Source organism: Mauremys mutica, chromosome 2 (genome assembly GCF_020497125.1).
Source record: "Mauremys mutica isolate MM-2020 ecotype Southern chromosome 2, ASM2049712v1, whole genome shotgun sequence".
NCBI lineage: Eukaryota > Metazoa > Chordata > Testudines > Geoemydidae > Mauremys > Mauremys mutica.
The window spans coordinates 253,397,257-253,423,742 of NC_059073.1; the positions used below are offsets into that span (position 1 = coordinate 253,397,257).

At 39.5% G+C, this 26,486-nt stretch overlaps 1 protein-coding gene across 1 annotated transcript in view; it reads right to left on the reverse strand.

Annotated features, from left to right (window-relative positions):
* ADAM22 (ADAM metallopeptidase domain 22) overlaps positions 1 to 26,486 on the reverse strand; it is a 205,948-nt gene that overhangs the window by 14,270 nt on the left and 165,192 nt on the right. Inside the window, exons 26-29 of the mRNA XM_045003043.1 lie at positions 25,424 to 25,441; positions 19,409 to 19,516; positions 15,858 to 15,958; positions 10,350 to 10,416 (exon numbers count right to left, since the gene is read on the reverse strand). Coding sequence (XP_044858978.1) covers positions 10,350 to 10,416; positions 15,858 to 15,958; positions 19,409 to 19,516; positions 25,424 to 25,441 — 294 coding nt within the window. The remainder of the gene's footprint in view (positions 1 to 10,349; positions 10,417 to 15,857; positions 15,959 to 19,408; positions 19,517 to 25,423; positions 25,442 to 26,486) is intronic.

Genomic DNA, 26,486 nt, shown 5'->3' on the forward strand with positions numbered 1-26,486 from the left:
GTACAGAGCTTACTTGTACTTTCCAACAACTGCAACTAAATACAGCAATGAAGAAGAAAGGAGTAACTGAAAATAAAAAGGAAGAGAGAGAGAAAGGGGCAAATAAGGCAGGAAGGGAGGAAGGAAAGAAACAAAAAAAATTTCTTTTAAAAAAGCACAATCTGACCGTCCCAGATGAAACAAGGAAAAAATGAGCCCAGTGGCCCTGTGTGACTATGACCAGTCAGAGATGCGCTCACACACAAAGGCAATGGATGGTGGGATAAAAGCCTGGAAATTCGAGGTTAGAGCTGGTGGCGCAAAGCAGAGTTAAAGCTGGTTTAAGTGGCCAGCTGAGGAGAAGCAGAGGAGAAAGTTCAGAACAGGAAAAAGCAGAAAAATATGAGAGGGGAACAGAAGACCTATTCTCTCTTCCCCTCCATCCCTGTAACATGTACCCCCAAGCCATCCTCCTCCCTCGGGACAAGTGTCCTGGGTTTTCACCTTGAAAATCTTGTTTCTCTGTAAACTTTTTACTATTAATGTAAATATTTGCAGTAACTCAAACTCGGGCAGCTCAGTGTTTCAGAGGGACCCTTTGCATCATTCTTGCACAAATGAATCTACGGGATTGGCATACTTAAGGCTTTGACAGTTCACATTCTAATGATACCATCACAATCCCTGAGAGTCTGGCTTGCCTCAAATGAGGCCTGCAAGTAGTTCTTGATCACTGTTCCAAAGGTCACTTTCAGCAGAAACTGCAGTATTAGGCACAGAGCTGGCATGAAAGGGACAGGTAGTCTGCCTCTTGTGTAAGACCAGTAGCAGACTGCTCGACCCTGGAGCAAGGCCAGGAGCCAGGAAGAGATTTCGCTGCTTTGTCCGCTGCTGGGACCGTGCAGCAATATGCTGCCCCTTACACAGATTGTACATATACAATAAAAGGAAGGGCTAGATTGTAAGTGAAAGATGAAATTCTCCTTTACAGTTCTTGGTCTCGCCTATTTGGGGAACCACAGCTGGGGGCTTTCTGGGACCAGAAAGGCCAGCTCTGATTATTAACTATTAAGAGTAATTATACCTATGTATATACACACATACTTGACTCACCATGTGGAAAATGTTTGGTAAATAGGTCACTATCGGTAACCTAGGACCAACTTTGACTTACTTTAAGATTTATTTTTTAAGTCTGCTGGGGGAAGTCCTCAAGATGCTCTGTTTTCTGAAAATCTACAACAGCACACTTTGGCAGTTATCAATGTTTTGTGATTCTCTATTCCCTCTGCTGGCTTCAACAACAGCACTTAACAACACACTATTCCCAGAACTATGCTGACATCACTGAGGGTAGCGCAGAAACAGGGAAGTAAACAAAACAGCTGTGTCAATTTCAGCTTTCTTAAAAGAGAGCACAAATGAAATAACTACAAAAAAGTATTATTCCGTGTTAACTGTCTCCATTCTTGGATCATGGTTTCTAAAGCCAAGCATAAGATGGCGTTTTTTCTTGAATTTGACTAACCACTTGGGTTATAAAATAGGCCCTTTAAACAATTAATTAATTAGTGTGTTTTTTTTCCAAGCCTACACTTTATACTATAAGCCACTATCTCTGGTCATTTTTCTGAAGTTTTGCAAGGTTATTTTGTTCAAAAATTGCTTTTAAAAGATTGTGTATTTAAGAGCTCAGAAAGCTGCTGTGTGATTTTTAAACAAAGTGTCCTTAGTAATAATAATGTCTTTTTTCTTGTGTCTGAGAAGAAGCACCAGTTTAACTAAAATAGTTTATTACAATTGATTTAGTGAAATGTTGCAAACTGCTATATGGGTTTAAACTTAAGTCAATTTCAACCAGTTCCCCAATTAAGCTAAATCAGGGTTTCTCAAACCGGGGTCACCACTTGTGTAGGGAAAGCCCCTGGCGGGCCAGGCCGGTGTGTTTACCTGCCCCATCCGCAGGTCCGGCTGATCACGGCTCCCACTGGCTGCAGATTGCTGCTCCAGGCCAATGGGAGCTGCTGGAAGCGGTGCGGGCTGAGGGACTTACTGGCTGCCGCTTCCAGCAGCTCCCATTGGCCTGGAGCAGCGATCCGCAGCCAGTGGAGGCTACTATCGGCCGGACCTGCGGATGGGGCAGGTAAACACACTGGCCCGGCCCACCAGGGGCTTTCCCTACACAAGCGGCGACCCCTGTTTGAGAAACCCTGAGCTAAATCAATATAAGCAGATACAAAAATCAAAGGAAGTGTCCATTCAGGGTTTACACAGTTTAACTAAACTGATTTAAATAAAGTATGTTAGTTAAACTGGTGCAATTTTTGTGTTTCATCAATACCTTGGTCTGCTGAAGTTGCAGGCTTCCACTGGATTTTGAGAAGTACGCCAGCAGTCAGCATACTTCTGTTTCTTCTAGATGGTTTCCTAAGGAATTTAATCTAGAGCTACTGCTGAACTGGAAAGTTTTGCAGAAAAGTTCTGTGACATTTAATGTGTACCTTGCTGCCAAAGCACTTCAGTAGTTCTTAAAATTATATAACTAGTCCCTAACTCATTGGGGTCGGGGAAGGTGTGAAAGAGCATATTCCTAGACAGATAGCCCTCAGATAAATACATTCAGTTCCAAGAGACTTCAGGGATTTGAAGCCAAATTTTGGCCCAAGGATTAATTTAACCTAAATAATTACTGTAGCTTCAAACTGTAATTACGAGATAAAAGTTCTAATGCTAAGAGCACCCAGTTCTTTTTTTAATGAAAAGATATGCAGTAGGATACTTCAGATGGATCGTTTGCCTCTACAAATATCTTTTTGTATTTTCAAAATGCAGCTGTTCTAAATAACATGTAGATGATGTAATGGAAATATTTCACAGCTATCATTTAAAATACTAAAAGTATAATTGTGGGATTCTGAGTTCACCTGCCTTTTTTAAATGTTTCCTTAGTCATGATTTTTGGTCGATGGTATTCACTTAACACTTCATTTCTAACGCACTGCAGAGATCCAGTCACGTTAACGGCACACGATATGCCTAACAAACAAGAACGGCTCTTTCCAAAGCACTGTGGGATTATCAAATTAAATGTCTTCTCACATTTCCACAGATTGTGTCTGCTTCATGCTTTTATATTGTGCTGTTGAAAACTAGGAGCTAGTTCTCAACTACAGAGAGGTTTGGGGCCTGATTCTCAGTTTTACTACAGTCCCTTTATGCCACTCTGTTAGTACAAAGGGAGCAGAAATGTGCCCCTGATAATACCTCCTGTGCAAGGGGACTCCTTGGTCTATCGAACTGGTGTAAACACCCTACCCTGGCCTTGCTCCCCGGCCCCAGAATAGGGGATGTTTTGGGGTTGCTTAGTGGTGGGATGGGGCATATTCTCTACCTCCCGGAGCCTACAGGGGGCCATGGGAAGCAGAGCATAAGTTGAAGCAACCCTGTGGCTCCTCCACTTACTAGACAAAACAGTGGCTTAAAGCTATCTTTGCCCCCCCCCCCCCTCATTCCTAACCTGGGGATGGGGGAAATGGAGAACTGCATGAAGAATCAAAGTTTCATTATTCAGGTGCAAGACGGAGGCTGACCTAGTTTTTCTGTTTACTTGGCACTACAGTCACAATTTTCTCTTTACTTGTAAGTATTTTCAGTAGAACCCTACACTCATTTGTACCACATACACTAGGTGGTTAGATCTTCCCAGTGCAGAATGTAGTCTTATAGTTCTCATTTTTAATTCTGGTCATGTTAATTATTTCATCCCCATTGTATTTTTAAGGTAAAATTCCACTACATTTTATTCTTTTTCTTTTCGTGTAAGTTTAGTATGCACTATATAGACAAGAGACCATTTGTTTCAGTAAATGAAATCCTATTTAGGTTAAAACTATTTTATTAGTGGTAAATGCGTCTCATGCCCATAAAACACTACTTGGCATAAAATGAAGAGAAAGCTACTAAAAGCTATAGATGATGGTGGGAATGCATGCACTACAAACATCCTTTTCAATGGCTTCATTAAAACATTCAGAAAAAGAATTGGAATTGCACATGAAGCCAAAAAAAGAAAAAAAAAAGACATCAAAAGGCAGCAAATGAACAAGGGGCTCTTTGCACCTACAGTAACTTGTACTGATATATACAAGATAGGAGTCCCAACATATTTGTATATGCTGGAATAGCTCTTACAAATGATATAGAATTAATTTACAAAATACCTAAAGTATGGTCCTTCAGTGTTTTTATTCACATCTTCTACCCACTTAGCTACATTATATTCTCTTTTGAACCAGGGGTTTAAATACCTGCAGAAAGCAATGGAAGGAACAGAGAAGGCAGAAGAACAAGAAGAATAGAAAATCTGAGAACACACAGCACAAGCTCAGCAAGGATGTCTTCATCCCCAAAATGCAAGTGAGTATGGCAAATAAATCAGTATGGATGTTGGGTGAGGAGTTGGCAATGTGTACAACTGCATGAGAAAATTTGAACTACAACAAGGCTCAAGTTCAGTTAATCTGGAAATTGTTGAGGACACATTATTCATTTAATTTCCTAAGGGTGAAATTCACCTCTATGCAGAGAGCCAGGAATGATCACAAAGTATTTGCACCTCTTATGTCCTCAAAGTAGTGACATGATGAGATTTTGGCTCCTGTCCTGCAATTTACTCTCTGCAGGGGCAGGCATCTGCCCAGCTGGACTGAATTCCAGGATTGAGGCCTTAAGTGCTGCAGAGACTTTGGGCTGGCCCTCTGTACATGGATGAATTTCAACCTCACCATTTAAAATGCTCTTTTTGCCGTGTCTGGTAATTTCTTTACACCTACATTGTGAACCAAAATTGGTTTTAGTAATTTTGTGTGATCTGGTGAAATTGCAAAGAGGGCTGCATAATTGATCTGATATTCTACCTTGTAAAACCTTGATTAGCAAAAGAACCACTTAAAAAACCCATGTGTGTGTTTAAGTTACACACAAACTAAGAAACATTGTTATTTTATTCCATGGTTAGCAGTAATATTACAACAGGTGAAGACAGTCGTTCTGTAACTAACTTCCCTTGGCCACCAATAGAAAGTTCACTTAATTGTATTGAAACTTTTCCTCTTCTCCCTTTGTAGTGTTAACAATAAAATGGGATGTAGACACTGAGCAACTTGTTTGGTGCAATTTAAATTCTGCATTTCTGGTATAATCATCACAACGGTGTAAGTTATTTTTATCACTGCATTTATGTAATAGGGATCAACACAATCTGAAACAGTAAATGAAATGTAACAACAAAAAAAACAAAAATTCTTTTTAAAATTACTGTAAATACCTTTGGGCCAGATCCCATAGCTCTTATTCATGTGAGCAGTCCACTGATCTCATGAGTGAACTGTTTCCTCAAGGGACTGATTTTATGAGTGTAGGACAGGCCAGTTTTCTCTTTCTTTCTTGAAAACACAACCAAATGTACTACAATATTCCAAACGATGCCAAAGTCTAAAACCTGTAGCAGGTTGTTGTTGTTGTTGTTTTTTTAAAAAAAACTCCTTAGACTCCTTTTTTGTTCTGGAACTTCATCTCCCTGCCCCGCGTAAGCACAGCCACAGCTTTCAAAAAATATTTGCCCCCAGCCACAGTTGCCTCTAACTTGCTTTTCTTAATCACAAATGAGTGAAATCAGTAGTGCTTTATGCTTTCCAACCTGGCTTCTTAGTAAAAAGTAAAAGTTTAAAGCTGTGGTGCAGCCACAGATGAAGTGCTAGTAAATCAACAGGCTGGCGCCAGTATCGTTTGGATCTGCTGTTACAGTTTTAACTGCTGATGTAGCTATGGATTTTTTAGGGAGTCAGCCATAGCTGCAGCACTTTTAACCTGCACTTTTTATTTGAAGGGGTCTTTTGGTAACCATGAAACACTCCTGATCTGTCTTTTTAAAGTAGAAAATAAAATGTAAGGTGGCAACAAAGCATGCAGTTGTTATCCAATAATGTTTGTGAGCTTCCTAGGCCCAGTTACATACAGATAACTTTCATTCCTTCCAATCAATCTGCATATAGAAAGGTTTATATTATGTCACTGCAGACCACTGAATTATATCATGAGAAAGCTCTCAGATTGATCTTTGCAGTCATCTGTGCATCAGTCATCATTGAAATCCAACATTACTTTGAATCATAAAGTCTCCTTTGAAATAAATCTGTCATTAAATCTAAGGCTAAAACTAGACCAATAGCTTGATTTGGCTTGTAGCGCAACATGCAATAATGCAAAAGACCCAGGTTCAAGAGTGATCTTACACCTCAGGCTGGCAAGGAGGAGGGTTGAGCTAGCGCTGCATCAGCAGGAGCACCTCCAAGAGGTCAAAAGTGTTCTGCCACAGTGAAAGTACTGAATACTCAGGGGAAGGGATTTTTCATGGGATAAAAATGGCAGCCCAGAATATAGGAGCAGGTGAAACTGACCTGTGATCCCGATTCCCTGTATGGGGGTGGTGAGAACCCCCTTGGCTTATGCCTTGGGTCGGGATTTGGTGGGCGAGAGAAAGCCCGGGCTCAGATACATGGGTTACCCTGCTGCAAAAACACAATATATAATAGAAAAATCTAAGCCAAATCATGTTTATATCAATTTATAACAATGAGGAAGATGCACACTTAGATGAAAATAATTATCAAAGAGAACCAGTACTACTAATTGGCAAAACACATCTTACTAGGACATGTTTTAACACATCTCCATTTTATTGTCAGGATATTCAGAAAGTCTGTATTACCTTTCTTGGATAATACTCATTGATGTTAACAGAAAACTATTACTTTATCAGACCACTTAATCAATTCTGTTGTAGAAATTTTGGAAGAACATGCTGGCTCTGTTAGTCAACATTTTCTTTGTATGGAGTGAACCACCTGACTTCATTGAATAAAAACTCCCAAGGTTTTTTTTTACTCATCTGGAAGCAATTAAAAACTGACAAAAATATCTTTAAGTAGAGCGATGACATTTATCAGCAGCCTTACATCAACCAAGAAAAAATCTGTTAGATTTCAAAATAATGCCTGGTACATTTTTCAGGAATTGCATGAGATGCTTGCTATGTGCATCCCATACTAATACTAATGAGAGTCATATGGCTGAAACCCTACCCAATGCTTCAGAAATTCAGAGGAAACTAACAGTTTAATTGTGGGCCAATTTCCAATCAGTTGCACAACTGTGCACATAAAACAGTGCACTTAATTAGTGCATGCAATCACTACAAATATATGCATAAATCAGGTATGTGTGTATGTAACTGTACATCTGGTAGCTTCCTGTGCAAATACCTGAATTCTGCACACATTCAGAGTATGGCACAAATCAGGCTTATAATGTTTTAACAATTTACAGTGGATCTTGTTTACTTATGGGAGACAATAGTTTGGCACCTTATTATTTTCTTTTCACTGTGTACACTATTCAGCTCCCAGATCTCATATAGGAAATACTCCAATCACTATCCATTGTCTCAGGATATATTTTATTAAGGTTCTTTCACATTTACCTGAGACGTTAATGAGGTGAATTTGTCTTGAAAATGTTGCATGAACTTTAAGGCACCCTTAAAGCAGCTGGCATCACATTTTTGTTAAAACAAACAACAAATGTTTTGGTCACAGTTAGTAACAGATCATTCATTCCAGTTCTTTTCAAAATGTGATTTCATATTTATAATTATATTCTATGTGTGACCCCCCTACAATTCTCTCCTCTCCTCACTGCAGACGTGTTGCTTGGGAGGATCCAGTTTTGTGGCCCGTGAAACCTGCTCACCTCATGGCTGCTCTTCTTGCAGAGCAGACTCTTGACAAGGTGACTTTGCAATCACCAACCTCTCTCACCCACCCCCAAAGCAGACACCTTCAGGGGAAAGGGTGTCTCCCCAGCCCACCTATTCTGGCAAGTATATTTCAGGAACACAGATGTTCTGTGCCACCCCCTTATAGGTTGCTTACTCTTCAGCAACAGGTTCTGCCTCTGACTGTTACCATTTCTGCTTACACTATACTCAGCAGCAGGGATGAAATGAGAGAATTAGATATGGCAGAAATTTTAGGTCACATTAAAAAGAGAAAATGATACAGACCAAGACAGGTTTTTAAGTAATCGTGACCCTCACTATTGATTCATTCTCATTTATTTATTTATTTATCCTGAAGTTCTCAGGTATTTTAAATACACAAGCTAAGCATCATATAACAGGGGAGAAGATGCTTTCTGTTCTTTAACCTTTACTAGATTCTCTTCCCAGGTGGTGGGTTAATGTTAGAGTAAAAAAGTGTATCTGTTTTCTATAGGCCAAATTCAGCCCTAGTTAAGCAGAGACAGAGCCATTGACTGTAATGGAGTTGTGTCAGGCCTGAATTTGGTGCTATGCTTTTAAGCCTTGTTTTCAGAAATAAAAGTCAGAAAATGAAAGAGAGCACAAAACAAGTTTCTAGAGAAGAACTTGCAATCTCATCTGCACTCTGAACAGGTTTGTCAACCAAGCTATTTGCTCTTATCAAATTGTCTCATGCAAAGGAAGAAAACCGAACAATCAACATTCCAATAAGAGTTTATCAACATTAAGACCACAGGGACAGAGGTGCTGCAGTCACTTGAAAGTTAAGCTTCTCCAAGGGATTTAAGAATAATCTTACTGGTTTTGTATTGCCATTTTTAACCATGCAATGTTGTAGCTATTACATGTCTCAAACTATTAATGTTTGTAATTTGTAGCAAAGACTCATCTATGTGAACCTTTGGAAACCTATGTATGCAACAACTGTATATTGAACTTGGAATACTCAAGTTTTGGAACAAACTCAAAATCCTTTAGCTGAAAAAGGCTGGGCCCTCTGAAAACCTAGCAGTATCATCAGCAATACCAGGAGGGATGAGATGGAGTGCCAATGACAAGTGCAGTCAGGAAAGTAACTGAAATAGTTTCCTCGTGGATTGTATTTTCTATATGGACAACCTACCTAATTCTCAATTACTGAGGGGCAATCTCCACTCATTGATATATTTTGCTTTCCACAACCAAATCTCTGTACAACTTTTCATGAGTGATGTACCTGAGTATTCAGATTCTAATATCTAAACTGTATTGTTAAATCTATTCACCTAAATTTGGGTTATTGCTGATTATGTACTCTGTATATCATATGACTTTTAAAAACAAACTTGGCATTTGTGGATAATCTAAGTATACCCAGATGTACAGACACTCTTTTCTCAACCTATATATTATATACTTTTTTTAACATTAGCTTTAATACAATTTTTAAATCTATTAGCTTCCAGCTGGACCGGTATAAAACCCTTCTGCCAGTGGGGAGAGACATTAGTACCGATGACAGGGGGAGAGGGAATAATCATTTCTGTCACTGGCAGAGAATTATAAATTCTTAAGTGGCACAGTAATGACAAAGGAAGCCTAGTGGAAAATGTTTGACAAGCCTAGAGGTTACGGTGCCACCTATTCACCATCCTTTCAGATAAGGGGTCTAACTAAGTAGACATAGATAATATGGAGTATAGCAAATATGGGCCTATTCAATAAATTAAACAAAACAAAGAAGACAAGAAAGCAAATTTAATTAATTTTGTAACTGTCTATGTGAAACTTGTACATGTATGACAGTTTTACAAATGGGCTCAATTCTTAATATGATCAAATTAATACATACTTGCCCATTTCTTTATTTTTCCCTTATTGGACCAAATCCAAAGCCTATTGAAGTCAATGAAAAGACTCACACTGACCTCAGAGGGCATTGTAGCAAAGACTGTGCATGGACAGTCTCATCATGTTCTGATCCCAGTGGTTTGAGAAGATATTCTAGGTCAGACTTGATGGCTTAGAGCACTAAACTGTAAATATGTTCTCAAAGCACAGTTAGGTTCTTTTCCTAAACTCTCTGGGTGGGGAGTCAGGGATAGGAATGTGTGTCCCCAGGAGGACCAGTGTCATCTGCAGTGGTTCCATTTGGGGTGAGGGCAAAGGAAGGAAAATAGGTTATCTGAAATTCACTAGTTGAACAGGACACACTCAGAAATGGCAGTTTACTGTAGACAAAAGCCTGTTGTGACGGTGCAGGCTGTCACCCCCAGTGGGGTTCGCTATAGGGCTGACTGCGAAGAAGAAAAGCAATAATTAATTGTTTTAGAAAAAGTAAAAAGAATATTAAAAACACATTTGTTAAACCATTTACCAGCCTGCCAGTCAGTACTTTGAGTGGGCCACAGGGAACATCTGTAGTTTCTACTTTAAAATGCTCAATATAAATGAAAGTAGCATTTGTTTGTAAGCTGTTCTTTTCTGCTTTGCTGTTAAAGGGTCGACTTACTCAGTTGAATTAGACCGTGGCCTATATTTTTTGCCTCTGATTTTCTTTCTGTTTCCTCCTATATTACCTGAAAAAGATCAGAGGATAAAGACAGACCAAATAATATCTTGAAATGTACATGTACAACATTTTAAAAATGTTTATAATTCATGTTCATTACCTCCCCGACAAACTAGTGGTAATGACAGCTTCCGCCATTCAAAAATCATGAGTCAGGCATCCCCCCAAAATCATGAGCTTTTATTTGCCTTCTGGTTTCTGAGTCTTTAGGGTGCACTTGGGTCACATTTTCAAACTTTTCTCTGCAACCGTGAGAGGTAGAAACTTACGTTTTAAAATATAAAAGCTGAAATTCTCACCCAATTAGAACCCGCCAGGGCTGGGGCTCTAAGATAAATACTAAATATTGTAAAATTCACAATACAGTCATAAGGGTTGGAATCACTGAGCTACTCGTGGCTGATTTCTCCACATTGTTCATGGCCTCTCACATTGGTGTTAGAACAATGGGTGAAACCAAGGAGATGTAATTTCTACGTAATGAAACGTCCCACTAACAGCTTTGTGTGTTAGTGATCTCTTAATAAAATATTTACTATATTTAGAAAAAAATATCCAATACACTAGTTAAAAGGGACCCTGTCAACTTGAATTTTCTGAAATGGACTCAAAACAATGTAGTTTGCTAACAGAATACACATTAGTCATAGCCTCAATTTAAAAAAAAAATCCTTTAAGAAAAAATTGTTAGGGGCTTTCTACTCCTCTGTCCTGTTGGAAGGGTCTTTTAAGTGAGCACATGACCCCCTATGTGTTCAGGTCTGCTGCTTCTCCCCGCCCCTGCACACACTTGCTTGTGCCTCTTTAGTTTCATTTTCGGCTCTACTGTTGGTAAACACTGACTGTTGCAGGGCTTGTAAAAAGGCATGCACCATCAACAACCCAGCACAACTGACTATGCACAAAATACTGTTGTAGCAAATACACTGAAAACAAAATGAGTAAAATGCCTCAGTCTCTTTCAGTTGCATTAATCTTAGTAGATACAGGTAGCAAAAACAGGTAAAACATTGTCAGAGAATTGTGCATTTCAAGTTACCGGTGTCCTTTTAATGCCCAACCCTGTTAGCAGCAAATACAGTGTGCAGTGGGAGTCGAGGATGCTCTGTACCTCACTAGAGGTAGTCAGCTCTGCACAGGATCGGGCTCCTTAAAAATTAAAACAGGATCATTGAGAGACGGATTCTCCACCACTCTGCATGAACTCCGCAGGAGTGGAGAGGAGAGGCCACAGGGAAACAGTTCCAGCTCCCTGATCCTGCACCAATGACCCAATGAGAAAGCAGCTCTAACTCAAGAGGTCTCTCTCTTCCCCACCATCCCCTTACACTGGGGTAAGGAGGTGGCTGGTAATGGAGCCAGCTCTGTGCCACCAGAGAACCCCCCTGTACTGACTATTTCTGGCCAATCTAATTTCTCTTCGCATCGCTTGACTGGCACATAGAGGATCAGAGAATCTGGCATGATGTGCACGTGCACACATGTACATACAAATTGGTTATTCTGAATATGTGAATTGTCAGACTGTACTTCCTCCTAGAAACTGTGATGGGATGTTAGATGGAGTGGGATCTGAGTTACTACAGAGAATTCGTTCCTGGGTGCTGGCTGGTGAGTCTTGCCCACATGCTCAGGGTTTAACTGATCACCATATTTGGGGTCAGGAAGGAATTTTTCTCCAGGGCAGATTGGCAGATGCCCTGGAGGTTTTTTGCCTTCCTCTGCAGCGTGGGGAACGGGTCACTTGCTGGAGGATTCTCTGCAGCTTGAGGTCTTCAAGCCACGATTTGAGGACTTCAATAATTCAGACATAGGTTAGGGGTTTGTTACAGGAGTGAGTGAGATTCTGTGGCCTGCATTGTGCAGGAGGTCAGACTAGACGATCATAATGGTCCCTTCTGACCTTAAAGTCTATGAGTTATGAGAATGGAAGGCTGCATGGAACTATAAAGATAATTTCCATATATTTGCAATATGGTCTTGGATTTAACCTATGGCCTCAATATCATCAGGCATTAACAACCTTGACCTCCACTGTGAAAAAATATACACATCTAAATGTACCATTTTTAGCCTAGTTGCTAAAACTGTATTACATTTACAAAGAAAAACAACTGATCCAGTATTGTTGCCCATACACTGGTAAAACTCCCAGTGTAGCTGGTGGGAATTTTGCCTGAGGGGCTGCAGAATTAGGCCTTACATTAGCAGAAGCCTTTAAGTTCTAAAATGTAACTGATTTACATTAAACATAGTTGTCCTCAGATGAGTAGAACCATCGGGCAAGAGTGTTATTTTACAGTCTGCCATGCATATGGGGAAGTGTGTTCTTGTGCTCTCCCCAAGAGAAGACTAAGAAGTAGATTGTGCCTTCCAGTTTCCTCCTGCTCCAGGAGGAGTATGTGAAGGAGAAAGACAGCTTGTGCAAGCCCTAAACTTGGTGCAGTCTATGTTCCCAAGCACAGCTGAACTGGCTGGAACGTTTGGCCGTGAAACTTCGCCCATATGCACGGAGAGAAATGTAGCAGTCCTGCAGAGGCTCCTCACTGCTCTGTGGTATGGGTAGCCAATGCAGGAAAGTAAGAGATGCTTATATCCCCCCTACTCCCCTGCAGGAGTAGTTGGGATAGGCCACAATCTGGATTTTACTAATAATCTAATACTGTAGAACTTGGCCTTGGTGATCAGTGACTGTAATGATCATTTGGCTAAAACTCTTAAGGCCAGGTTTTCAAAGGTAGTTAGCACCTAAAGATGCAAATTGGTGCCTAGTAGGATTTTCAAAAGCACCTTGTGATGTTATTGACATGAACTGTAACCATATAGACCATTGTTGCACCAGGTCTTGTACAGAGGAGGTCAAGTGGGGCGTCTGTGGAAAGGTTGTAGTTTGCTAGCTATGATTATGCTGTCTGTATGTGTGTATCATTTTTGTATTTGAAGTTATGAATATTGGCTATGTACCTGTATCTCAATGTGTTTGATTCTAAGTAGCCTCAGTGAAGCATTTGGTCAGCTTCTTGAGAAAGGACTTAACTGACAATGGACTTTGGGAGATGCCAATCTACATCTGAGCTTTCCTGGGAATGTTCAAACTAACATGTAAACAATGGCGTCGGCCTGCAAAAAGCTGAATCATTCATGGTCATGTGACTTGCCCAGGTGGCTACAAACTCCATCTGGCTGCTGTGATTTTGCACAGAAGAACAAAGAGGTTTCTGCCCACAAGAGACAGAATATAAAAGGCCCTGGAAACCCCTCCATTTTGTCTTCAGCTGGTTCAAGAGACGGCCTCTCAACCCCCCAGAGATGCCTGAAAGAAACTGGAACAAAGTACAGTAACTACAGGGGTGTGAGTGATTGCTGGACCCAGACTAGGAAGGAGACCAGTCTGTGAAAGAAGCTTACTGGAACATCTCTGGGGGTGAGATTTCATCTGTAATCAGTTTCTTAATGTATTAGGCTTAGACTTGTGTGTTTTGTTTGATCTTGCTTGGTAACTTACTTTGTTCTTTCTGTTATTACTTGGAACCACTTAAATCCTACTTTTTATTCTTAATAAAATCACTTTTTGCTTATTAATTAACCCAGAGTAAGTAATTAATACCTGGGGAAGCAAACAGCTGTGCATATCTCTCTATCAGTGTTATAGAGGGCAGACAATTTATGAGTTTACCCTGTATAAGCTTTATACAGAGTAAAACAGATTTATTTGGGGTTTGGATCCCACTGGGAGCTGGGTGTCTGGGTGCTAGAGACAGGAGCACTTGCTAAGCCATTTTCAGTTAAGTCTGCAGCTTTGGGGCGTGTGGTTCAAACCCAGAGTCTGTGTTGGAGCAGACTGGCATGTCTGGCTTGACAAGGCAGGGTTCTGGAGGTCCAAACTGGCAGAGAAAACAGGCTCAGAGGTAGTCTCAGCACATCAGGTGACAGTCCCAAGGGGGTTTCTGTGATCGAACCCATCACACACCTAATCACTGAAGTCAATGGGAGTTAGGTACCTAACCTGCCTAGGCACTTTTGAAAATACCTCTAGGTGCCTGCCTGCATCTTTAGATGCCTAAATACCTTTAAACATCTGGCCCTCAGAGCCTTATTTCCAAAATTTAGCATTTCCTGTTTTGATATGTTTGGCCCTGTTTGCAATGATCAGCTGATTTCAAGCAACAAGGATAAACCTCAAAGGAATTTAGTTCCTTGTTAAACGCTTAAAAATACATCTCTTAGTCTCTGTCTTTGAAAAACTGCAGTGGGGCCATTCCGATGCTCTTGTGTGCAATTCAATTAGAGGGTTCAAATTCTTAATTTTTCATACAAAAAGAAAATTGGGAGACATTTTACTTCTCTGATATTTATTTTTTCATCCAATGTATCACCTCCAGGTATTCTCAAAGGTAAACCTTTCCAAGACAAAGTGGCTGTAGCCAATGGAGTGCCATGCTTTACAACATATCAGGCCATAGAATCTCGCCCATTCTGCTCAAGTGGCACAAAGGAAGCAGAACTATCTGTATCTCCCCAGCAGACTCAGACCCAGTGCATCTGCATCCTAGGCCATCCCCATCCCCAGACTCTGAGTGGGGGTGAGTAAAGATGGGTAGGGGAAGTGGTTGAAGCATGTTGTGCTCTGACAATAGCTAGCTTGTGGGCAGGTCCTTGGGGATCATTACCAGCTACCAAAGTTTAGAGCACCCCTGAGGCTGCTCTAAACTCTGCAGGAGCTGTGACCAGCATCAGGCCCATCTCCAGGCACCAGTGCAGGAAGCAGGTGCTTGGGGCGGCCAATGGGAAGGGGCGTCACATCTGGGTCTTTGGCAGCAATTTGGTGGCGGGTCCCTCAGTCCCTCTTGGAGCGAAGGACCCGCCACCGAATTGCTGCTGAGGAATGAAGCAGTGCAGTTGAGCCACCACCGAAGTGCTACCAATCACGGCTTTTTTTTTTCCTTCCCTTCGCCACTTGGGGCGGCAAAAAAGCCTGAGCCGGCCCTGGCCAGCATAAAACCAGCCAGCGACTCGGAGAGCTGTAAATGGCTCACTTGTGGTTCCCCACTGTAGGCAGAGAATTTGGGCCATTATATCTGTACTGCGGTTCCTCTTAATTGAATATATGCTGCATATATGTTTCAGGTTTGCACTCAAAGGACTGTTTGAAAGTAACTGTTGAATAGTACTGTCTAAAATTGTATTTAAAATTGCAGTTTGGCCCATTGCCTCAGACCTGGAAAAATTCACCTCTTGGAGTCGAAGGGTCCAGAGCTTCTGCTGTTAGTGATACAGCAAAATGTACTAGTGTGTTGTGCTGTTAAATCCAAACTCCCAGGTTAATAACAAAATGTACACAATTTTAGGGAGTCATGTTCCTGTCCAAAGAATAATTAAATTGTCAGCATAGCGGTGGTGACACCCAGGCAGGTTCTTGCTGTAGTCAGCATAAAAGTTCTCCCTTACCTTGCCACGAGTTACTTCTAGGTCTCCCATTTTCACAGATGTCTGAAATATGCTTTGTGTCTGGGATCCTTTCACTCCATGAATGAGATAATCCATTTGACCTGGAATAGGAAGGCTCATCTGTGATTGTTGTTAGGTTACCTCCTAATCATTATATATTGGTTTGATGAGTTAGAAACATTCACAGTTCCAGGGATGGGTCACAAAACAAAGCCCAGCTGTCTGTTTGCACTAGCCGAGTGCACTGGTTTATGCTAAAGCACTGCAACTGAGGTTTGCTAGTACAGGCCATTCCCGCAGAGGTTCAGTGTGTCCACATTCACTAGCCTGGGTTCTATAAACTGGTTCATGGTGACCACTCATAGCACTTTATCCAACTGTTGCTATCCCAGGGCACTGCAAGCTTCCTAAGGCATCTTTCTAGTTATCTGTTCCTAGCTGTAGCATGCCCTTTTCCCCTCCAATCATTGATTCCATCCTGACTGAGGAATGCATACTAAGTCCTCACACAACTGGAGGGAAATATAATGATGGAAGGCGGTTGGGAGGATTCCCCATTACATTTCCTCGCCTACCTCTAGCCCTGGAAGCCCAGGATGATCATGATGAGCACCCACTTGCAGGCACTAAAATTTTACATTGTTTTATTTTTGAATGCAGGGGTTTTTTGTACATAAATCTACATTTGTAAATTCAACTTTCATGATAAAGAGATTGCACTACAGTACTTGTATTAGGTGAATTGAAAAATACTATTTCTTTTGTTTTTTTACAGTACAAATACTTGTAATAAAAATAAATATAAAGCAAGCACTGTACACTTTGTATTCTGTTTTGTAAATGAATTCAGTATTTTTGAAAATGCAGAAAACATCCAAAAATATTTAAATAAATGATATTGTTTTATTAATAGTGTGATTAATCGCATTATTAATCGTGATTTTTTTTAAGCGCTTGACAGCCCTAATATGGATATTTTATTCTTTTTGTGAGCTGGAGATTGCCGTGTGCACTTACAGGCTAAAGTCATGGCAGAATGGGGTCTATATACTCAGATCCTATAAGATGAACTAATGTATTTCTTTCTTCTCATGTTTTCCCTACGATCCAGAGATGTGTTTGTTGAGGGCCAGTATCAACAGGGAGCAGATCCTTGTAGAAGACTCCCTGCAACACAGCTAGTTCTGCTCCCCACCCCCTTTGCCATATGTGGCGGTGGCAACCCAGGACAATTATTAGGTCTACAAGAGGGGATGGAAGTAGACAAGTGGTACTGGGAGACTCATGGTAAGGTAAAACAGAGATTGTTTGTTTATTTACTTGGGAGAAGCTTGGCCTACTGAGTGTATTTGTATATTTTAACTGTATATCTGAATATACTAATATTCTTCCACCTCTTTCTCCTTTGGAGGGCAAGAATCTGATGGAGACTGCTTAGACAGTTCCCAGGTCACTCACAGGTCACCCTAAGGTATTTATTTATTTATCACACCAATATTTATTGATTCAAGCACATTTCCAGGGTTAAATATCTTAAAATTGATACATTCTTGGATATTTTTTCTCCTACTAGTTTCTTTTACAGGTGCAACGGGTGCCCCCACTTTTTACGGTGCTTGGTGTTCACTGTTTTATAGTGGAGTGTTATTATAAAGTTATCTGTTAATATGTTAATGTCATGCTGAATTCTGTTCAACTAACCATTCATAGTGTTTTCCAGCATCGATGGGACCAAATGAGTAAAGCCCCTTGGCTGCTCTTTGCTCTGCCCAGAGATGTGGGTGGTTGTGGACAGGGTGCCCTGAGGGCAATTTGCCTGATAGGTGGGTATAACATCATGGGGACTGAACTGAAAGGATCAGTTAACACTGGAATCATTTCAATGCCTTGTTTTCTGTCCACATTAGTCCTGCCATAGTATGAAAGAGGCATTACCCAAACTTGCTCAACGGTGGTGCAACAGTACCTGAACTGGTGACATAGCAACATTCAATTTCTCTAGCGTAACAGACCTTAGCATTGTGCAGTAAATAATAAACAAGTGAAAGCAACATGAAAGAAATGGAAGTATGAGGCAAAATAAAGACATATCATGAAGAGAAGAGTAACATAACATTCATTTAAAAAAGTTAAATAATTTTTTCTTAACTGGAATGCAGACCTGCTCCACTGCTGAATACAAGACCTACGGAAACTTGCTTTCCCAAATTTTGATTAGAACGTAGTCAACTGAATAATGATTTTGCAACTGAAGACATTGCATCATTTTAAGATTAACTTTCACTCCCTGGAAGTAAATTATTTATCCCCCCACAAATATAAAAGCTTTAGCCAAAAAGGGCAGTGTGGTTAGTTAATTACATCTCAAACATTGTTCCCTTGAAGGATACATTTGCCTTAGTCATAGATTTAAATGGGATACTTTAAAGGAATGGAATGTGAGGCCTGTGTAGTATATACAGTTTCACATACTTGCTATGTTCAGCAACTTTAAATGGGCTAAAAATTGTGTGAATTTTGTCAATTGCTCATTTATAAATTATCTAAAGGGAGAAGAAATAGGAAGTTAAAAAAAAATCAGTTCTCCTATGAGGATTGCATTCCTATTACACACTGCTCCTTGCAAATCATTTTGAAGTGCCAGTTAAAAAAGGAGTTTCATAATTAAAATATCTCTGATTGCAAAATGATGGCAGAGCATGGTGAGCTTATCAACAACTAATGTACCATTAACATTTTGCAATGAACTTGTCATTTTAAAATTATGTTGATGTCTCTTCTAAGCACTCGGAGCCACAACATATTAGCAAACTCTAAACAAATGAATAATGTATCTTTTGGGATTAGTACTTAGCAATGGTACAATCTACTGCTCTGAGGGACTACTCACAATAGTCAGCACAAGGAAGAAGTGTTTGCTAGATCAAGTCATAGATTAACACTTGATTGAAAGTTTAGTATATTAGTATCGAAATAACATTTATATAAACTGTGAGCACCACACTCATTTCTGCAAGTCAGCAAGAATAAAAATATTTTTCACTACGTCTAGGTCAACTACAACTAAAAGGAGTTAACAATGACATTTACAAATAAGGATACAAAAATAACATTCACATTAACTAGTTTATTTTTATAACTCTTATTGAAACATGACAGTATCTCTTTTCTTTGATTATCTGAACATGATATAAAATTCACAGGATTTTTTAATTATTGGTTTGTTTTATTTTTGAACCTGCCAAGAATACTATAGTCTTCTTGGAAAGCAATTTCCAAGCAGAGAGATGCTGAAAATTAAATTACACAAATCTTGGACAGCAATGTGAATTATCCTTATTCTGCTTTGATTTTTAATAATCAACATTTTGGGGCACTTTATGTAGTGCTGAAAAAAAATCAGTAATCAAAGAATAAAAGATGCCGTTTTTAACATTCCACAAAGAAGGAAGAAGGACTCAAACCTGCTGCAAAACAATGAAATGTTCTGACTAATGGAATAATGGGTGATGGAACAGGTAGAAATCTGAAAGTGCGACAGAAAAGCAGACCTCTTCTTAGAACTAGATGCAGAATTTGTGCTGACTCCAGGAGGCATGTCGCTATAAAAAGAGTCGGCCTCTCCAGGCTTTTTTACATAATCTCCCTGTGGTATTTGTCTAAAGCATAATAAACATTTTAAAGTTAGAAAACAAGACATGCACACACAAATATTAGTTTAAGAGAAAGAGGAAGAGATAACACTCTACAGGAGAAAACTGTAAGAATATTAATAAACACCTCAGAGAAGTCCTTCATATTTTTGAGAATTTAGAAATGCAATGTCAAAGGTTTAATTCAGAGAAACCTGCCTTTTAACTGAAAAAATCTGGCTGAGATTTTCAAAAGTGACTAGTTAGTTTTGGATGTCTCAGGTTTTGGATGATCAATTTCAGATATCTTCAAGAGGCCTGGGTATCAGGAAGTGACAAGGACTATGTGACAAAGTACAGGTGCTGCAGCCTGCAAAGGACAGTCAGCAACTGGTCATATGGCTATTCAGGGCAGAGACTACAAGGAACTAGAAGCTGGGTCAAAAGGGAGCTAAGGGAAGGGTTGTGTGTTCTCCCTTCCTGGCTGGTTAACGCAGGGAAAGCTTCTGGGGAATTATTGCTTAGGGTTTTTCAGTTGATTTGTTTTTTGGTTTTGAACCAAATGAATGAACAAACCCCAAAGAAAGAGTCTTAAAAGAACTTGGAGCTTTATTTCCATTCCCTAGCTGGTGAAACTGCCCATCAGTCTGCATACCCAGTCTCTGAAAATCAGGCCTCCTTAAGGTGTCTCCAATAAGGACACCCAAAATCACTGTTCAGTCTGAAAATCTTGACCTTCGTCTCAAACAAGGTTCACTTTAAAGCCCTCTAGCACTCTAGAAGCATACATTGCAAGTCCAGAATTGTATTTTTTAAAGCAAATTTAGTGCTTGTGAAAGGGATTAGGTCATTTGGTCAGACAGAGAATTAACTATGGCAACTCAGTTTTAGTTGGATTTACTACTGGATTTCCAAGTGCATTTAAAATGCACTTTTTCCCCCCTCTAAAAGACAGATGACAAAATGGTACTGACTTCCTTTAATTTGCACTGACTTCCACTTTGCTAAAGGTACTGGTTTTAAGGATTTCATCATCTACTTGCTTGAATGACAGCTCCTAGTTTCAAGTTATCCTGTGGAGCTTCTGCATCTTTACGGTTCACTGTGTCAGAAGTTTACATAAGGGTAATATTGGATTACAGCAACAGAACTTATTTTTTTTCTGCACTACTGTGTGCAGATTGAGATTTTTTAAGTACAGTGTTACTTGGCTATAGTATAGTCAAGTCGCTATCTTGAAATATGCATCTGAGCACCTCATTTAAAATGTAAATAATTCCAAAAATATTCCCTTTAGGCTTAAATTTTAACTTTTAATTCTTCTCCATTAAATAATCAGTCTCTGCGTAAGCATTACTCAGGAGATTGCTTGACGCAGAAGAGACAAAGGAAAGCCAAATACAAGCTGCTAGCCCAGATGTATTATAAGGTTTATTATAATCTTTTCACCCTTTTAGATCATGCCTTCTGTTCTGTGGTCCCTCCCTCATTCATCCAAGACCTGTTTCTGTTCTGATTAAACAACCTTTTCAATGTTTGCAATTAGAAGCAAATTATTTGCAAAGAGATTAAAATGTTCCATGTTTCTGAAGCACACCAATTTATCAAAATATATAATTCACATCCCACTCATCCTTTTAGCCATGGTTTGAGGGAAAACTTCCAATTTATGAACAACCTATCCCACTTTTCCTCTGATAGTGAATGTATAGCCATCGGTTATCACTGTTCTTTGGAGATAATTCTAGCAGGTCAAAAATGTCTCCCTAATTCAAATGGATAACTTGTCTGTTGCTTTAATCATTAGCAGAAAATGCCCAGTTCAACATTGTACTTTCCAAGGTGTTTGTTTCTGTTTGTCACCATTAATAAAAATGCTCATTAACCAGAAGGCTGACTCACTTTCACTTCGGTTTTCAGAAATACAGACTGTGTCCTCCTACAGAACTTGACTCTCTTAAGATTTCCTTCACTTCTTTCACTTCCAGATTTAAATTTCAAAAGCTCCTCATATGTTTAAAATATATAATCATATGCCAAAAGGCTTGCAGACGGTACTTCACAATCCTTTTGGTTCCTTTCATTCCATACTGAGTCTCAGTTGTAGTCTCAATCTTCATACACCTCAGGAATATTTTTTTAGAGGCAAACTTAATTGTGATTTGTGGGTATCTCAATAGAGTTTAATGGTTCTCCAGTCTACTACTTAACAAATTGTCACTCTTTGATCAAACTAATGCTTTTTTCCATATCTTTGGGCATTTCAGGCTATCTCAGTCGATAGAACCATTGACATTTTACTCCTTTCAGTTTTTTACATTTTAATTTGCTCCATCAAATAGTAATCCTTATGTAACACTGGCATGCACACTGATGATTTGTTTTCATTTTGGATTAAGAGCTAACACTAATTTCAATGAGAGCTTTCCAGTCGACTCTCTTGTACTTTTTTCATCTACTGAATCCTTGCTTATATATTTTCATAACTATTTCTTCAGATATCCGACTATAGGATTTCCTCTTCCTACATTAATGAGGTTTGGTTGCTAGGCATCACTGGCTGCTTCATCATTTCCAAAGTCTTTGCCTATACTAGTTTCCATCCTGAACCTTAGCATGGAAACTGTTACACAGAATGAGTCCACAGTCATAGCTTTCCATCTCACTTACTAAACTTCTTGGATGATGGAACCTAAAAGTTCACCAAGAATATATTAACATTGATATTTTAGATTCTCTCAATCCTCTCATGCTAATTTTGCACTGGTATAGGCTGGGTTTCATTGGATATTTTCAAGATTAAAGTTGCCCTATCCTCTGCCAATGTAGTTGTATCTCCAATCAAATGACTTTAAGACCAACTCATTCTCACATAACAGATATATAGGGAAAGAGTCAACATGGCTTTTGTACAGGGAAATCATGATTCATCAATCTGTTAGAATTCTCTGAGGGAGTCAACAAGCAGGTGGACAAGGGTCAATATAGCAAACTTGGACTTCCAGAAAGCCATTGACAGGGTCCCTCACCAAAGGCTCTGAAGCAAAGTAAGCAGTCATGGGATGAGAGGAAAGTTCCTCACATGAATCAGTAACTGGTTAAAAGATTAGAAACAAGGGTAGGAATAAATGATCAGGTTTCATAATAGAGAGAGGTAAATAGCATGGTCCCTCAAGCAGTGTACTGGGACCTGTGCTGTTCAACAGATTCATAAATGATCTGTGAAAGGGGGTGAACAGTGAGGTAGCAAAATTTGCAGACAATACAAAATTACTCAAGATAGTTAAGTCCAAAGGAGACTGCGAAGAGTTACAATGGGATCTCACAAAACTGTTTAGGCACCAAAATGGCAGATAAAATTCAGTGTTGATAAATGCAAAGTAATGCACATTGGGAACATAATCCCAACCATACATACAAAATGATGGTGTCTGAATTAGCTGTTACCACTCAAGAAAGATCTTGGAGTCATTGTGGATAGTTCTTTGAAAACATCCACTCAATGTGCAGTAGCAATCATAAAAGCTAACAGAATATTAGGAACCATTAGAAAAGGGGAAAATAATAAAACAGAAAATATTGTAATGACAATGTACAAATCACTGATATGCCCTCACCTCAACTGCATTTCAAAATAGATATATTAGAATGGAAGAGGTGCAGAGAAGGACAAATGATTAAGGGTATCGAACAGCTTCCATATGAGGAGAGATTAAGAAGACTGGGACTGATAATCTTAGAAAAGAGACTACTAAAAGGGGGATATGATAGAGATCCCTAAACTCATGAATGGTGTGGAGAAAGTAAGTATTATTTAGCCCTTCACGTAATGGAAGAACTAGGGTTCACCTGATGAAATTAAGAGGCGGCAGGTTTAAAACGAAAATAAGGAAGTATTTCATGCAATGCACAGTCAACCTGTGGAACTCACACTGGGGATGTTGTGAAGGCCAAAAGTATAACTGGGTTCAAAAAAGAATTAGCTAAGTTCATGGAGAATAGGTCCATTAATGGCTCTTAGCCAAGACGGTCAGAGATGCAATGCTATGTTCCATATGTTCCTAAACCTCCATCTGCTAGAAACATCTGGCACTGGCCACTGTCAGAGACAGGATACTGGGCTAGATGGACCACTGGTCTGACCCAGTATGGTCTTTCTTATGTTCTTATGATAAGAGACTCCCACAAACCAATCTTCCATTGTCCCTCTGCTGTACCGATACAGCTATGGTGCTGCAGCACGTCTAGTGAAGACGCTCTACGGCAAAGGGAGAGAGCTCTCCCATCGGCATAATAAAACCACCTCTGCAAGTGGCAATAGCTATGTCAGCCGGAGAAGCTCTCCCACCAACATTGTGCTGTGCACACTAACACATATGTTGGTGTAACTTATGTTGCTCAGAAGAGTGGGTTTTTTCACACCCCTGAACAACATAAATTATGCCAACATAGACTGTAGTGTAGACATAGCCTAAACAAATCTGCACTTGGCAGGGCCTTTCTGCTACATGCCAAGCATTCTAAGTGACAGAGAAAGTACTACAAAGGCAAGCTCAGCAGGTGGCAGCAGCAGCTATAGCAGTATCTTGGACCAAGACAGTGTAATAACTGTATTAGACAGGAGGGGATTGGTTGGTGGAGGGAAGGCAGAAGAATAATCAGTGAGCAACTCTCTTAGGGTCTGATCCTGCACCACTGAAGCCAATTTGAGTTTGGCCTTTGACTTGAATGAGTGCAGGATCAGACCCTTGCAGTTAGGGATGGTTAGAACAGCAGGGTAGGTGGAAGGAAACATAGTTTGGGGGGAAGGAGTGGGTTCTTCCTGGAATCAATAGCTGGACCTTGGTTGGTGGGAAGAGTGATTCAAGTAGTTTACATTGCTTATCTGAATCAAAGTGAACTTTTGAACAGATCAGCATTTGTTTTAGACAGTGGAGCACAGGATTCAGACTGACATTTTTCCAAACTGGCTCATACATCCTCACTGCTGATTCTGATCTCACACTACTTTTACACTGGTGTAACTCCAATGACTTCAATAGAGTTGCTCCTGATTTATACCAGTGTGAACTAGTTCTGGAATTGTATTCTCATCTTGGTATACTCTTGTTCATATTAACCCATTTTTATCTAAATCCAATTTTATGGATCCTGCTCTGAAGTGCGTTATCGTGAGTTCCTGGTTGTATATAAAACATCAATCAAACATTAACTTGCAGGATATATATGAGACTAATTGAGTTGTGACAGCAACATGGACTTTAACATCTATCTTTATCATTGAAATTATTTCCTTCAAATTTATCTATGAATTTAATGTAACTAAAATGTATTTAATTTAAAGGTGTAACTCCAGGAATGAATTTGGTTCAGAGAATTTAATGTACATCAGGTTCATATGATTGCTGACTCCTCTTTGGACCTCAAGAACATTTTAATCTCTAAAAGCATATTTGGTTTTTGCTCTTTTATCTTTAATTATTTTTTTTCTATATTTTCCTGTTCTTATTGAATGAAATACTGGCCCCAATTAAGTCAATGGGTGTTATGCCATAGACCTCAATGGGGCTAGGATTTTAGCTATTGTGTTTGAAGAGTTCACAGCATTTTCAGATATTTCAGGTAAGTAATCCTTTATAAAATCATATAGATAATTTAAAGCAGTGGTTTCCAATCTTTTTTCATTTGAAGACCCTTACAATTTTCAAATGGAGGTGCAGACCTCTTTGGAAATCTTAGACAGTCTTTTGACCCCCAGGACCTGCAGACCACAGATTGAAAACCACTGATTTAAGGAAACATTGAAATATGACAATTCATTATCCATAAGTTCTCTCTACACAATTTATATCAACACAAAAATGGAAAAATACAGAAATAATCATCATTTAAAGCCTTCCTAAGGGATGTATTCACTTTACTTTTATCACATACCTCTGTCTCCGATAGTTTCTTTCCATAGAAAAGAAGAGAAAGAGATAAAAATGAATTACCAATGTGTATATATTAGGGAGAATGTGGCTGTATTCAACAGCATAAACAACAACAAGTAAATATAAAAGCAATGTAGGCCAAAGTGAAATTTTGATTCTTGACTATTTCTAAATAAATCACTTTTGGAAAAGAGAACAGATGTATTAGTTCAAAACAAACCTGTAGGATTATATTCCTATTGGACTGTTAGTGTCTCTAGGATATACACTGCAACGTTTTATCAGTATCTGGAACATGCTTATTAAATCTGGGAACATTTGGAACCCTTACTTCTGTTTTTCAATATGTATTTCTATATTACCAGGAAAATTCACTAAATTACTGCTTAATCATACCCCAAAATATGCATTAAGTTTTGAACCTGTATTTCAAAGAGGGGTTCAGATCTTCACGTACTGCCAAAATCACTGGGTGGTATGCAAAGATGGCTTAAAGCTGTCCTTTTATTAACCTAATCGTCTTAGTATTCTGTGCACACCTTTCTCCTTGCACTGTACAAGAGCAGCTCTCAAGTCCTCTAATTTATACCAGCTTTGAATGGCACAGGGATCCGAAATTATAGAAACAGCTGGAGCCTGTTCATTGTAGCCAGGTTCTCATCCAAGAAAGGGCATAACCTTCTGGCAGGTTCTTGCATTTAGATATATGGCATTCCAAATACTTAAGTCATGCATTAATCATATTGGCATCATAAGAACATAAGAATGGCCCTACTGGGTCAGACTAAAGGTCCATCTAGCCCAGTATCCAGTCTTCTGACAGCGACCAATGCCTGGTGCTTCACAGGGAATGAACAGAACAGGATAATACCAAAGTGATCCATCCCCTGTCGCTCATTCCCAGCTTTTGGCAAACAGTGGGACTACATAGTATAACTAAGAACAGCACTGTCCCAATATTATGAATCACTTCGGTATTATCCAAATAATGGTATTTGAATAGTCAAGCTTAGTTTGCTTTGTCAATATTCCACATAAAGGGGGTTGAAGCCATTCCATTTAAA